The sequence below is a fragment of the Channa argus genome, chromosome 5, assembly GCF_033026475.1.
Source record: "Channa argus isolate prfri chromosome 5, Channa argus male v1.0, whole genome shotgun sequence".
NCBI lineage: Eukaryota > Metazoa > Chordata > Actinopteri > Anabantiformes > Channidae > Channa > Channa argus.
In genome coordinates, this window is record NC_090201.1 from 22,641,264 (window position 1) to 22,656,483 (window position 15,220).

The window sequence follows — 15,220 nt, forward strand, 5'->3', positions numbered from 1 at the left end:
CAGGCATTGCTCATTCCTGTGAAAAATGCTTTTAGAATCCTACATACATACTTCTTTTGTTATTAGTCCTTCCTGGTGCACCAATCGTGGCTAAAGAATTGTGCCCAACAAATGCAGTATTTGCTACCGTATGTGTAATATTGTCTTTTTTAAAAAATGATCCCACAGTTTAAAGAAATAACATAACACTGGCCTGATGCTTTTACATGCTGTTGGTGAATTCTTTCAGCAACCTTAATTGACATATTAAGTTTTTTTTTTTTTTTACTGCATATTTGGGTTCCATGTACAGTAGGTTGTGTTACTCCGGTTCATTCATCTTAAGACATATCCTAGTACATTCTACAACAAAAATGACAGACAATTTCTAAACCTATAACGAGACTGTCAGCCACATCACATTCTCTCAATATACTGCACAGTTGCTGTAATGTGCACCATTTGTCACTTGCTAGCTCAAGTATTACTGTTTTTGAGTCGAAGTTACACGGCGGTCCATCAGGCAGCCAGAAAAAAAAAAATGGTGTGTCCGTGATCTAAAGTGCTGATACCACAGCAATCCCAGATAGGGACGCTGCTAAGTTTAATGCGGTGTGACCCTGACAGTAGGTTATCTACTGCGTTGCGTATGCCACGGCCAAGCTGCTGGTCCATATTGATGTTTCCACTGACCTTAGGTTTTTCCCCTCTCAAGTTATAAAAAGTCTATGCTGACAAACCTCTTCTGTTCTGAGTCACTGACTGAAGTTGGAAGGGTATAAGAAAGGACATCATGCTAAATTGGACGCTGTCAAAGTTGATATATCACTGTCCTCCTCTACTGTATAGCTTTGGAATAGAAGGAAGCAAGTAAATGAGCATCTAAAGATAACATTAATCTCATTTAGCTGTTTATCTAATTTAGGCATATATATCATGTTAATTAGAATTAAGATGAATAATTACTCTGTTGATCCGCAGCAACATGCATATAATTGACACTCAATGCAGGATTTTAACATCTTTCAAGGAGGATATGAATTCATTAATCACTGCTGATGCATTTTATGTTGAGCAACGTTTGCCAATTAATCACATGTGTACTTTGTGCACAGGTAAGGGAGGCCCGTATGGCTTCACTGCAGACCCCAGCCAACTGAAGGGGGAGATGTACCACACAGCTCTGAAGAAGAGCTCCCAGGGATTCGGGTTCACCATCATCGGAGGTGACCGCACAGATGAGTTTCTGCAGGTGAAAAATGTGCTCAGCGACGGCCCCGCTGCCCACGACAACAAGATGGCGTCTGGTGAGCAAACCTCTGGTCTCTCGCAATTTCAATATTGAGGAAAGGACAAGATAGAAAGGATGTTCCGGTCGAAATAAAGATTAGAATCTAATTTTACTGGCAGGAAGATTTATGAGTTTATAACAGCGAATTTTTGTGGTAGGGCAGAAAATTCCTTTGCAGCTTTCTTGGATAAATTATGATGCACCTGGAAGTATTAATTTTACCTCTCTGGTCACATGAATCCAACAAGGTAAAAACACACCTGTAGCTCTGTAAATGTGAAATAGTCTTAGAGCATGCATGATGGCTGTCTACACACAAACCAATATCTGAGTGTGTGTGTGTGGGTGTGAGTGTGATGGTTACATTTTTACAATGTGACAGAAATCTACAACTCCTGTTCAATAATGGAGGGAGTGAGGGAAAGGCAGGAATAAGGTAGAAATGAATGGCAGGCCGAAGAAGAAAGGAAAGGAAGGAGGTGGAGGGAGCTGCCAAAATGAAAAAAGAAGAGCAGTGAAGAAACGAGGGACATTTTGGAGGAAAGATCCATCTGACAACGGAATAAATGCGTTCCAAAGAAATGTAGAGAAGTGATGTCTCGATTAAATATCAGCCGAGAAACCTCCTGTCTCACTCGCTCTCTTTTCTCTCTCCGTCTCAGGTGATGTGATTGTTGAGATTAATGGGATGTGTGTGCTGGGGAAGACCCATCCGGAGGTGGTTCAGATGTTCCAGTCCATTCCCATCAACCAATATGTGGACATGGTTCTCTGCCGTGGGTACCCGCTCCCCCCAGATGTGGATCTAGACAGCGACGACCCCCTCCCACCTCCTCCTCCTCCTCCGGCTGCCCAGCCTAAGCAGGCCCTGCATGGTGGGGAGGTGGTGACAGCTGTGCCCCTCATCAATGGACAGCCGCTGCTCGTGAAAGGCGACGTCCTCCATGGGTCCTCTCAGGAGCTCCACTACGTCACTACGGATGCCAGCGGCCGGCCCGTTGTTGCAGCCATGCCTAATGGGAGGCAGGGGGAGCGGGGAGAGGTGGTCACGGGCATGCTGCAGCCAGACCTAGTGAGTGTGCCACTGGTGAAGGGGCCAGGAGGATTTGGATTTGCGATTGCTGACTGTCCGCTGGGCCAGAAAGTGAAGATGATCCTGGATGCCCAGTGGTGCTGTGGTCTGCAGAAAGGAGATGTCATTAAGGAGATCAACAGGCAAAATGTCCAACCTCTGAGCCACGCCCAAGTCGTGGACATCCTGAAAGACTTCCCTGTGGGCAGTGAAGTCAATGTCCTAGTGCTGCGAGGAGGTGAGATGCAACAAGAAATCTCTGTATTTGTCTTTCTGTCTCCCTACTTGTCTCTGTGTATCTATTCATTTCTCTATTTGGCAGACTGTGTATCTCTGTTGTTGTTTGTCTTCATCATTGTATCACATGTTTATTCTCACGCCCTGAGAATTGTATGTGCGACGCGATTTTCTGTTTGCTGTCAATACAACTTCAGCAGTGCCGTGAGATGTGAGGTCGGCGTGCTGACACTGACAGGAGGTGAGGTGGTGGTGTAGCTTGTTCGGGAGCATTGACTGACCACACACTGTTGTCTGCCTGGGTGATGCCACCGTGTCTGCGAGTTGTGTAAGGTCAAAACAATAGAGACTGCTGCCCTTTTTTAGCTGACTAGATCAACCTGCACCTGCATAGATGTGTGAAATACCAGACTCAATCCATTAGAGTCCTATATTTGCCATCAAATAGAGCTTCCTCATGTACACAAACGGTGCATCTCGAGCATTTTTCTCAGCCCGCCTCTGTTTATGACGACTCCCACTGAGGCGTAACACAGTCTGCTACAAGTCTGAGAGTGGGAATTATATAAGTAAAGGGATGTGGGAGGAGGGAAGGCACCCTTCAAATGTCTAATATATGCAACTCCAGCCACCCCAAGGGAATCCTTGCGCAAGTCAACGAATCCCCGATTGGCTTTGATCATCAGCGTGGCACTGGTGATTTCCGCATGACTCTCAAAGACCCACGGCTAAATGGCTACAGAAAGAAGGTCCCCAGGGGCCTCCTCCCTTTAGCCTTGCCCTAACCCTCCTCTACCAAACACCCACAATAGTCATCTTCACTGCCGTGCCACCATCACCATGTCCTGCTCCACCGACGCACTGCGCGACCCCACAGTCAAAGCAGAGCTGGGCTCAGTTTCATCGAGCCTGCCCAGCGGAGGAGCTAATGCCAGCTTTAAGTCCCATTAGACTCTCATTAGAAGAGGACCACTGTGTGTTAGAGTGGTGGGCATCACTGACCAGAAGGCGAGTGGAGCTCAGAGGAAAGGAATGGATGTTTTAGGTGTGTGCATACTGCACTTAGTTTATCCCTTTGATGGCTATGATGCTGGAGTGGAAATTTAGCAGTGAAGCAGAAAAATGCTGCTGCATATCCCCTTTTACATCAGGCTCCATTAACCCCATGTGTTGGTCCATCCCCACAGGGCTGTAGGCTCCAGAGATGTGGTTGCCAATCCAGTTAATGTGGGAAGTTTGAGCACTTGCGATGGAACATGTGGGTGGACTGTACTGGGACAAGAATCATTGGTCATTGGATTTTATGCATACTTTTCTATGGCTCTCACTTGCTTCTTCAGCCCTGCAGTGGGCTTGCACCATGGAGTCAGCACTTCAGCACATGTACTACTGTTACATTCACTACGTATCTTTAATCGCACATGGCTCTATATTCCCCAGTGGAGCATTCTATAATGAGTACACCTCTTAAGTTTAGAGCAGCTCACTGGTTTATTTTTATGCTCACTGCTGCTGTTTCTAAGTCAGAGAGGCAGTGCCACCTGGTGGATGGTGGGTCGGTGACACCTATTCCTCCAAATCGGCATTACTTACCATCTTTCTGTCGTCTGTCTGTCTCTCTCCATAGGTCAAACTTCCCCTGTGAAGAGTCTAAAGCCTGTGAGTAAAAACAAATCTTTTCTGTTTTCTCACTACTGCTTTTCCCTTTGGGGACTTATCCCTCAATTTAATTTCAAAGCTTTTTGTCCTTCAGCTTAACCAGTAAGCCTCAGTTGCATCAAATTAAATGATAGCGATAAATTTGAATATTGATTATGTTTCTGGGCGCCTCCTTTTGTTTGAACTGAAAAATGGTCTTAATTACTTCCTTTCAGTATTTGCATTCTAGGGGCTATTATCAAGGGGATTGCAATGTTAATGAATCATGGATGAGCCTCTTTAGATCTGGTGGTATTATTAATACAACAGTTTTAGATAAAGAAGTTGCCCTTTCTGCTTGAATAGGCCTGTCACAGCCACTGGGATGTCTTAAGTTTTTCCCATGGATTTCATATTAAATTCTAATATGATTGCTTAGCCCCATAACAATAGGAAGGATGTAAAGTGAAAACTGGCTATGTAAAAGAAAAGAGAACCAGTGAAGCGACCTTTAATGCGATTGGCAATATATCACCATTAGACGCTCAGCTGCTTGTCTGGAATAATGAGCCGCAGAGACTATCAATAAAATGTGTGATGTCCTTTATAGGTTAATACTGGAGGATGGATGATCTAATGAAAATCTGAAATTAAAGCTGTAATTATATGTTATAGAAAAATAATGATACTTACAGTAATATAGGTTGCTTGTATTTCTATAAAGAGACAGGAAATGACAGCCAGTACAGAGACTCTGGACAGTATCACAGACTCAGCTCCCCAGGCTTTGCCTTACCACTCCAACACAAGCACCCTGCGCTCCACCGCGTCCCCAAAAAGAGACTCCACAGAGATGTACCTGAAGTCCAAAGCCCTGCTGGAGAGCAGACGTAAGTGTAGATCGCGGGGTCCTGTTTACCTTCAACATCTTGATCTTTGACACGGTGGTGATAATAATAGTGAGTTTATTCACATCCACAGAGCCTCACACCAAAGACATAGATGTTTTTCTAAAGAGAGATATTGAGACAGGCTTTGGCTTTCGTGTTCTTGGAGGAGAAGGTCCACAACAGCCAGTAAGTAATAAGATCCTTGTTTGCATATTTTAATTACTGTATATTATTATTTATTAAAAGTGGTAGATTATGCCATGAAGATGTTGAAACTTTTCAGTAAAAGTTTTCATATGCTTTTATAATAATAATAATAATAATAATAATAATAATAATAATAATAATAATAATTTCTACTTTCTCAGAAGCCACTTTTCCATTATACTAAGCCCCCATCAGAATGTCTTTCCACAGGTGTACATTGGGGCCATTGTGCCCAGTGGAGCTGCAGAAAAGGACGGTCGCCTGAGGGCAGGAGATGAGCTCATTGGCATCGATGGTGTGATGGTTAAAGGTCGCTCACACAAGCAGGTGCTGGATCTGATGACCAATGCTGCCCGAAACGGTCAAGTCATGTTGACTGTACGCAGAAAGGTCATTTACAGAGGTGAGTAACAAGCAGAACAACACCCGACACTTCTGAAATATTTAATCTCACATTGATTTAGTATTAATGCTTTTCATATCGATAAATGTACACCCTGTTTACAGTAGTTGTTTTATGGTAAAAAAAAAAACACTGTTCTTGTCTAGAGTTATCCAGATGATGGAAACTTTGTCTTTATGAACACCTAGTGTCTCACAGGACTCTGCTGAGAAAAATACTGTGACACGCAGGAAGTGAGGCATTTTATATTTTGACAGAAACAACAGGTAATGATAGCTGTGCGCACTAAAAATAGATGGTGGACATGGTAGCTTGCCTCAGCAGGCAGCCAAGTAGAGCTGACCAAAGAGAAGTCAAAAACCTGTGCAGAATCCAGAGGAAGGGTTTCAGCTTGGGCACGCTGTTTACTTTATTACAAGTGAAATCTTGAAATGCTGGAGGATCATCACCTCGGGTTTCCATTGTTCAGAGTCAGTGATAGCCAATAGGATAACCCCCCCCCCCCCCTTTAGCATCCAGGTTGTGTTGATCCTACTGCTCCCCATGACTTTGCACAGAATCGCACAAGTACATTAGTGACTATATCATGTCATTTTAGATGCAACAGATGAAGAGGCTCAGGAAATGGCTCCTGTGCTGGTGAATGGTTCCCCTAAGCTACCTCGCCTGCCAATGCCTGCCGCTCTGGACCACGAGTCTTTTGACATCACACTCCACCGCAAGGAAACGGAGGGCTTTGGCTTCGTCATCCTCACGTCCAAGAGCAAACAGCCGCATGGAGGTGGGAGTCAAGTCTGCCATCAATATTTAGAGACTTTCCTCATCTAAAGTTTAGGCAGTGTTTTCTTCAATCTGATGTTTTTGATGGTAGTTGACCCAGTAATGCTGGCCTTCTACATATACCTGTACATTTTATAAAATGATCACTCCATGTGAACCTTTATGTCTCACATCTCTTATCTGCGTTTTCAGTTATCCCACACAAAATTGGCAGAATCATTGAAGGAAGTCCCACTGACCGCTGCGGCCTGTTGCATGTGGGAGATCGTATCTCAGCGGTCAACGGCCGCTCCATCATCGAGCTGTCGCACAATGACATTGTTCAGCTTATCAAGGATGCTGGCAATGTTGTCACCCTCACTGTAGTTCCTGAGGACGGTGAGTGTCTCTGCATGCTCATATCTGTGGTTATTATAGTTGTGTTTGTGTGTCTTGTGATCAATTTGCTTTAATCTAATTCTTAAACTTTATTGTCTTCAAGGCGGAAATTAGTTTTGCAGTCTGGTAATCAAAGCAATCAACTGTGCTCATAATAAGACGATATGAATATGTTAGTATCCGTGTTAAGAATTTTGTTCCAAATTTAGGTGTTCCAAAATTGAAAATATCAACGGGGTGAATGAGTGAAAATAAATCAGATGGCATCACTCTGTGATCTCCTGTTGATGAATTTAGTACGATATCTAAGTAGTTGTATTGGAAGTTCATCATTCAGACAATTGAATAAGGATTTTGTTCTTTTTATTTTTTTATTTGATAGAAAAGATTTGGTAAAAGGATTCTATATATTGGGTCATTTTATTCTGATTGCTGAAAAAAAAAATCCAAATTAATTTCAGAATACAAGGGCCCTCCATCTGGAGCAAGTTCCGCTAAACAAAGTCCCGCTCTTCAACACAGAGCCATGGGCCAAAGGTCAGCCCTTCAGGATGAACGGTAAGGATCTTATCAAACTCAAAGGAAAACATGTCCGTCCCCCGGGACATAAGGTGTTTTCGAACCGCCCAGACATGTTTTGCACACTGGTATATTTTCACTATAACTCTACTCTGATTACATTCCTGCTTGTTCTTACCCAGTGTACAGCTGTCATTTGGTCAGAAATCTGAAGAAGTTATTTAAGGCCCCTTTTTTTCCCATGTCAGGTTGCAAGTCACATGCACAAAAAATATAGTGCTTGCTTTGTAACGTGTTTTTTTTTTTTCTCTGTCTAAATGTGAAGGACAAACTGATTCACTTCTGCTGTTCCAAGTTACTGCTCTCTCACTCCCTCTTGGCCTGAGGGTGTAGACAAAGTGAGAAAAGAAATGCAAAATGAACCTCCGCTAAATATAATAAATAGCATGATTATGGTGATGTTAACACAAGGATGCTGCTACACACCCTGGCAAATTCTCATGAAACCATAAAAACCCTCTGTAATTAGAGTCAACATTTGTAGCTGAGCAAACAGCTAGAGAAAACAACAACAAGCAGAGACACTGGAGTAATAAAAATGTATGAGTGATAATAATGACTACTTTTAAAAAACATATAGAGTACAAATTAAAATATCCATATGTGAATAAGTGCCCCCCTCTTCCATTAAACATCCAATATTAAATTAGATTTTATGTTTTTCATAATAGCTTTTGCAGTTCGGGGCCCACGGTGTGCTGTTTGCAGCACGCATTAACCGAAGAAATGCATCTGTTGTTTGTTTCAGTTATAACCTCGACCAGGAGGAAAAAAGAGAGGGAGTCAACTGGTCGGACCAAAAAACTCTTTCACTTAGTGAGCAGGGCACGCTGTGTGTGACGGGACCTAACCAGGTAAAAATCCTGCTGTTAATGCTTCCACTGCACTGTGTCTTAGCAACTATATCTGAAGGTTCAAGCTGCTCAAGACAAACGCTTTTACATAGCAGGTACAAAAGCTGCAACCTTTAGGACTGGAACAAAATAATAGTGATGAAAGAAAAACCGTAATACAGTTTGTTGCTTGCTTACAATCAGCTGTTTTTTTGTTCCGTGCATTGCAGCCTTATGTTGATTTAATGCACACTGTGCTTGTTCTCGTTTCAAATGGGAGCAATATAGATGAAACTAAAGGTATTCAAATAAGAGCAGGGATCAATAGAGGACATCTTCAATGGAGAGAAAATGTTCTGACTTCAGTGATCTTGGGACAAACTTTGGTTGAAAAGCCAAAGATGACTAGAAAACAACCAATCCTTAAACAAGAGCGTGCCCTGCTTTTAAATATCTTATATTATAATTTGTACAGTATATGAGTTGTTGCTGCATTTCCTATTGTGTAGGGTTGTCTGACAGTGGAGCTAGAGAGGGGCCCCAGGGGCTTTGGCTTTAGTCTGCGAGGGGGCACAGAGTACAACATGGGCCTGTACATTCTGAGACTAGCTGAAGATGGACCTGCTCAGCTGGATGGAAGAATCCATGTGAGTGTTCCTGTTACTGTATAGCAGTTTAAATGTTTTTAAGGTAGACACAATATGATTTTAAACATATAAAAAACAAAATAATAATAGAATTTCTTGTGTGATGACCTCCTTGACCTGTGAATAGTTTTAATTGCCATTGTAGCTAGAACATGCAGACTCCAAATGTCCAAAGCATTGATAGTGGCCCGTAGAGGCCGCGGTATTCATTACATCCCACAGTACCCTGTTGGATGCAGAGCATTTAAGTAGGCTAGAAAAAAGGTCATTAGGTCATTAAAACTCGAAATCCATTATCTCATCGGGATGCTGATTCTTCATAGAGAAAATTAAATACGCTGAAATTTTAATACAGTATAACTTGGGTGAAATTCTGCCTGTCATCACAACCTTTAGGATTCATTCAGTCTAGGCTTTGAACATCCACACCAAATATTTAGCCTGTAATTGTTCACATGTGCCTCTATGGACCCAGAGAGAAAAAGAGACACTTTAACATCACCATCCTCTTGCCCTGCGTCTAATACGAAGCAGATAAAAAGCACTTCATACTTGGTGATGCTGGATTAAATAAAAGTCAGTGCATTCTTGGAAAACTAATTTAGTTTCACTCAAGATTGTTTGATACTGTTTAGTGAGCTATTATGTAAATGGCTACATTGCAGAAATCAAATTTTGCACATTTTTCGATGTTTGTGTAGCAGAGAGGTAAATCGGAGAAAGTATAATTTCTATTGCAGCTTGCTGAATGCACCGGAGATTAAACTAATGAATTGTGTTTCAACAACTGCCAGTTACAGCGTTTCAGGTGTAATGCAGTAAATGCTTCCAGCTATGATTTGTTTGCAGTGTTTTTTTTTTTTTTTTACTAAGCAAAGTATTTCCACCTTGTTACACAACACGCACTGGATATCATTGCTTCATGAACTGTCCTTGAGCAAGACACTGTCCATTTTCAGGAAGGTCAAACTGAAACTGAGCCTTTGCTCTTTTTTTTTTCCTGTGGAAAAGGTTCAGCAGAATTAGAATTTTCCCATGGGGATGAGAATTATTATAATTATTATTATTAGGATGAAAGGGGAGACGGTCCATTGAAGGGAAACACTAGAAGCTTCTAGCAGGCATCAATCTTAGGCTTGCCAGACTGTGATCCCTGGGCATGACTTTGCCTATCCAAGGGTGGAGAGAAATGTCAACACTGATTAGAGCCTAACAAGCTGACATGTTTACACGCTTTATCCTGACATACTTTGTCATCTCCAATAATAGTGGCTACCTCCAGGGTATTCCAGGGCTCTGTGCGTAGCATAAATTATAGATTCTTTAATTATGCATCCTTGTGTGTAAACATGCAGCTTCTGTACTGTATGTTTGAGTGTGTGTCTGCTCAACGGAGGAAACTAAGTGCTGATATGTGTGTTTGTTTGCTAATGGCATTTTCTGAATTACTGACAGGTTGGGGACGAGATAGTTGAGATTAATGGTGAGCCGGCACGTGGCATTTCCCATACTCGGGCTATCGAATTGATCCAGGCTGGAGGAAGTAAAGTAGCACTGCTGCTGAGACCTGGAGCGGGCCTAGGTCAAGATGGCAGTAAGTACTGTATTCAGACTATTAAATCAATTCTCCGTGAAATACAGAGACATCCTTCAACATTGTTGATTACCATTTGATATAGGATGCATGGCCTTTGTGCATCAAATGTTATAGTCAATCCTCAGTGTAAATTAAATTCAATTTTCCTAAATGTGTTTAATGCTTTACATTGGTGCTGACAATGGGTAAATATGAGCTGAGTCCATAAATCCACTTAAATACAGTAGCAAGTGATAATTACTTCATCTGTTTAATTGACTGTTTTTTAAGATGCATCCTTATTCATTTGTATGTAATTTCTTTTCTTGGCTCTTACTTACTCATGAAATCTCTAACCATCTGCTTCCTTTTGGCTCTTCTTTTGCTCCTGCTGCAGGTAGTACAGCTTCTTCCACTGTGTGTTACTACACTGAGCACCAACACTAACATCTTCACTTCTTTTACTGGCCTCTTCTCTTTTACCTTGGTAATTGTTTTTTTCTTTCACATGTGACCTCTTTTGACCTCTTTTAACCTCTAATATTCAAAATCTAGAACTTCTTTATTTTTTCATTCTAAATTTCCGTCTCTTGTGTTGAACTTAATATCTCATATTCTTCTGTGCATCTAAAATGGATTTTATCTCACAGGTCAACGTGAAAAACGCATTTCATCTACAAGCTATTCCGAAGAGGTGTTTCTCTCTGACACATCACCCCTGTCCTCTCCATATCCCATTGGGGCTTCCAGCTTTGTTTCCTCTCCCCTCTCCAGCAAACTGAAACATTCCCAAAGCTGGAACACCATATCCCCACAAGGCGTCAAATCCTGCAGCAGCAGGGGCTTTAGCTTAGTGGAGGACAGTGGTCAGTGGGCAGACAAGCAAGTAGAAAGGCTTTCTCCGGCCTCCCCTGAGCATATGAACTTCTACAAGAGGACCAGACCTACAAAAGACTTTAGAGAGCTAAGCAGCCCAAAGAAAACAGGGGAGACATTTTCTAAAGCCAAAGAGCAACATCACAGTCCCAAAAAGACTGAGAGTCAGGCCCAGGAAGCAACGGTGAGCAGGAACAGGATGTCTCAGACACAGACTAAAACTCAGTCCACAAGCCCTAGGAAGTCTCCTTCGGGTGGACAGCTAGTGGCTACATCGCTGCAGCAGGCAGAGCTTCAACAACGTCCTCAGAGGAGATTTAAGGACTTTTCCAGCAGAGAGATCTTAGATCATAAAAAGAAAAATGACAAAGGGGGAAATCCAGAGATCATAACACAGCGAAGGGTAATAGAAGAGAGAGGAGGAAGGGCCAGACCTGGCCTTGAGCAAGAAGGTTTTAAGAGGAGAGTAGTGGAAGAATCTCACAGGATGTGTCCTCAAATAGTCAGGGAGATTGAGAGAGCTAGAGTTAACGACTCAGGGCCGAGAGATGCAAATGGCAAGGGCAAATCTACTGAAGACAGGCGTGCAAGTAAACAGACCGTCAACAGACGAGAATCATTGTCGTTTAAGGAGATGTGGAGTAGAAAAGCACGAAGAGAGGACACATTTTGTCCTTCCAAAGACAGCAGTAGTAAGGAAGCCTTTGTGGCCTCTATGAACAACATTGCAGGGCCCCCACAGAGCCAAAAGGGACCCATTAGCCCCCAGTCTTGGAAAGTGCCCAGCTCAGTCAAAATCCTCTCCCTGCCAGAGGCCCTCCGTGACCCTTTGTGATAGAATATTGAATCCTCCAGACTTGAGCTGTGCAATGGAATATTTACCAGTCCCCTCAGTGGATTGTTTTCTTAGTTCTTCCATAAAAGAGAGCAGCGCAACGTGCTGCGATGTCTATTACCACTGGACTATGTCCGGATTTGTCTTCTGACAAGGTCTTGGAAGTCCTGTGACATCATGTGTGACATCACGTGTGGCATGTAGCCACTCCCCTCTGCCTTGTCCACTTCAGCAGCTCGATGTGGGACTTGAGCATGTGCCGTGTGCTCGGGGCCTTGCCGGACAAGACATTTTCAAATGTGAATATGTGCCAATCCTGGGAGCCTCCTGTGGATCAACTACTACTAACAGCGCTTCACCCATTACAATGCAATGACCCATATGCAATGAAGGGTGAAAGGCCCTCGCCTCTCGCCTGTAGTATACACCAAGTGTGATTGTCATCCAGGGTTTCATTTTTGCTCTCTGCCTCATTGTGGGATATTTTGTCTTTTTCTTCAAGGTTTGCTTATTTGCATGCAGTCAGCCCTTCTGTTTGCTTTACTGCACGTGTTCCGCACATCACCGAGGACGATCCTGTTTCTAGTTTATAATTGTCATTCTGAACACCAGGCAGATTTCAGATACAATCGAGCAAGCATTCACTCCCGGGAACTCTAGACTGTTTTGCGGTTATAGACATGGCTCTCCTTCATGCAAACAGTATCATTAAAAGACCAGAAACTTGTGGTTTGAGATCTTGTTTACCATGTGTATGATAACTAACCAGTGTGTAATTTATTGAGATAATAGATGAATATGTATATGTAGCTGTACGAAGCCATTCCACATTTTGATATAGACTTTAAAGGTTTGTCCCATGTTATTTGAGCTTTCACCTTATTTCCTATGTATTTCAGTGGTAGGATTTGCCATGGATCTTTGTAGTTCATGAAAATGTTTAGGTAATGTGCAAACCGCTGTACCAAATGTTTGCAAACGCTCTGAAAGTGTCTCATTGTGAAATATTATATATCTATATACATATTTGAATGTGTCATGTTTTGCAGATTCTAACTTAAAATATCTATTGAATTCCATTGCACTGCATCTGCCCTTGTAGCATAACAGAATGACCAGAGTTGTATTTAATTTGTGATGTTGACTTGCTACCAAGGCATTGCCATTTTTTTTAAAGCTTTTTTTTTTTTTCTCTGAAAAGTTGCCAATTTATACAATGCTGAGTCACGTCCCCATTGGTTTTATCTTTTTTGCCTACTGAGAAAACACAAATGAGGGATCAGTCCTGTGTGATTATGTACCAGGGTAGCTTGAAGGATGATAAAGATGCTAATAGACAGTGATGAGTTGATATACTGGAATACGGAGCATGCTATTGATGTAAAAGCAAGCATGCAGAGATCCCATGTTCTTACATTTAGGTTGTGGTTAATTGGTTCCAAAGGTGGGATCTGTGAAAACGAGAAATTACCTAATCTCACTGTTGCTTTGTTGAAAATTTCAAGCTTCTGCTGTACAATACAAGCAACGGAAATACACTCGGCATACCTCCTCATACAACTTATGAGATTAAGATATTCAGATGAGCTCAGGGAACACAGTATCGTAGCAAATGTGGGAATCAGTAGAGAGGTCAGTATCGGCAGGTTGACTGTGATCAGAGGCTTATTGTGTGAGGTTGTCTGAGGTTTTAAAAGAATCACTGGTGGATGCACTGTGGGCCAATCAGCGGTAGGTTTCTGTGCAATAGCTTGGTTGGTCAAATGAGTAAATCCTCCCCTGAGTATCAAGTACAGGGAGTTTGCTCTTGTCCAGAAACTGAAAATTTCCACCTTTTTATCGTCTGTCCCCTTCACGGTTGTACTGTTTTTACACTTTTATTTACAATTTTCTTTTTTTTTTGTATCTCATCTCTGTATCATACTGTGGCCTTGCATCGCGTCATTAGAAAATCAATCCTTGTGGTATCTTTTACATTCTGTAGAAAGAGTAGCTGTAAATGTTTGTACATTGTACAGCACCTTTATAAATACTTGCTGAGTGCTCTTTCGGGGAGAGAAAAAAAAAATAGAGGTATATTAAATTGCTCCATTATTTTTTTATGTAAAAAAAAAAAGAAAGAAAATAGAGAAAATATTTAAATGGATTGAAAAGGACAAGCTATGACCTTGCCATGGTGTTCCGTTCATGCACTGAAAAAATAAAGTTTTATTGGAAACACCTTCTGTATTTTTTTGTACTGAATAATCACAAAAGTATAAAAAAAAGCTTTATACAATACTGTTCTATTTTGCAACTGTATGCTTTTGTACTGCCAACACCGTCACTATTGTTGACAGAATAATCATTTAGGTGTCATATGTGGATTAATTTGTTGCACATTGCAGTCCAAAAATATTGTCCTTTCATTTAACAAAGCAGCATAAGCCACTGTTACTATGGCAGATTCCCAGTTGTCATGGTAGCTGACTGCTTTTCACTATAGAGGAAAAAAAACAGAAAGGGAGTGCTTGACTGCGTGGAGCAGATGCTTTTCAATTACAAGAGCTAACTAAGAGGCATCTTGTGCCGCACATACATTGTGTCTATTAAACTGCCATATTTCTAAAGCATGCATACTAAATCACCAGGCTGTGTTTGGAAAAGGATTATAAATGAGGTCTGCTCAGAGCCCCAGTGGTTTCAATTCAATTGTGAGTGGTATAAATGACTAGTATTGTATAAGATATGGATCTGGTAAATACATAACTTTATATTTTAATGCACTGATCAGCCACGTCATTAACACTGATGGTCAGCATGGACACTCTGAGCACTGTGCAGCTACACAGGCCTATACACAGTAACATGAGATACACTGTGTGCAGAGGTCGAAGAAGTATACTTTTACTTGAGTACTCGATACTCAAGTAAAAGTGCAAGTATTGGCTAAAAAAAAAAAAGGTAAAGGTGGATCTGATTTAAACACTTTATGTGCTGACAGGTGGTTAGCACATTAT

General features: G+C 41.8%; 1 protein-coding gene across 6 annotated transcripts in view; it reads left to right on the forward strand.

Annotated features, from left to right (window-relative positions):
* Nucleotides 1-12,858, forward strand: part of LOC137127056 (novel protein similar to human membrane-associated guanylate kinase-related (MAGI-3) (MAGI-3)) — a 114,514-nt gene extending 101,656 nt beyond the window's left edge. For 2 of the 6 annotated variants that reach the window (XM_067503415.1, XM_067503418.1), the window contains 13 exons: nucleotides 1,095-1,286; nucleotides 1,933-2,580; nucleotides 4,207-4,238; nucleotides 4,921-5,107; nucleotides 5,199-5,293; nucleotides 5,510-5,717; nucleotides 6,316-6,498; nucleotides 6,690-6,875; nucleotides 7,337-7,433; nucleotides 8,203-8,308; nucleotides 8,797-8,934; nucleotides 10,390-10,528; nucleotides 11,161-12,858. In XM_067503415.1, the coding sequence (XP_067359516.1) occupies nucleotides 1,095-1,286; nucleotides 1,933-2,580; nucleotides 4,207-4,238; nucleotides 4,921-5,107; nucleotides 5,199-5,293; nucleotides 5,510-5,717; nucleotides 6,316-6,498; nucleotides 6,690-6,875; nucleotides 7,337-7,433; nucleotides 8,203-8,308; nucleotides 8,797-8,934; nucleotides 10,390-10,528; nucleotides 11,161-12,221 (3,272 nt within the window). In that variant the 3' untranslated portion in view covers nucleotides 12,222-12,858. Of the gene's footprint in view, nucleotides 1-1,094; nucleotides 1,287-1,932; nucleotides 2,581-4,206; nucleotides 4,239-4,920; nucleotides 5,108-5,198; nucleotides 5,294-5,509; nucleotides 5,718-6,315; nucleotides 6,499-6,689; nucleotides 6,876-7,336; nucleotides 7,434-8,202; nucleotides 8,309-8,796; nucleotides 8,935-10,389; nucleotides 10,529-10,907; nucleotides 10,998-11,160 lie in introns of all 6 variants that reach the window. The other 4 variants (XM_067503419.1, XM_067503420.1, XM_067503416.1 and 1 more) reach the window with 4 other exon arrangements.
* The last annotated feature ends 2,362 nt before the right edge of the window (nucleotides 12,859-15,220 follow it).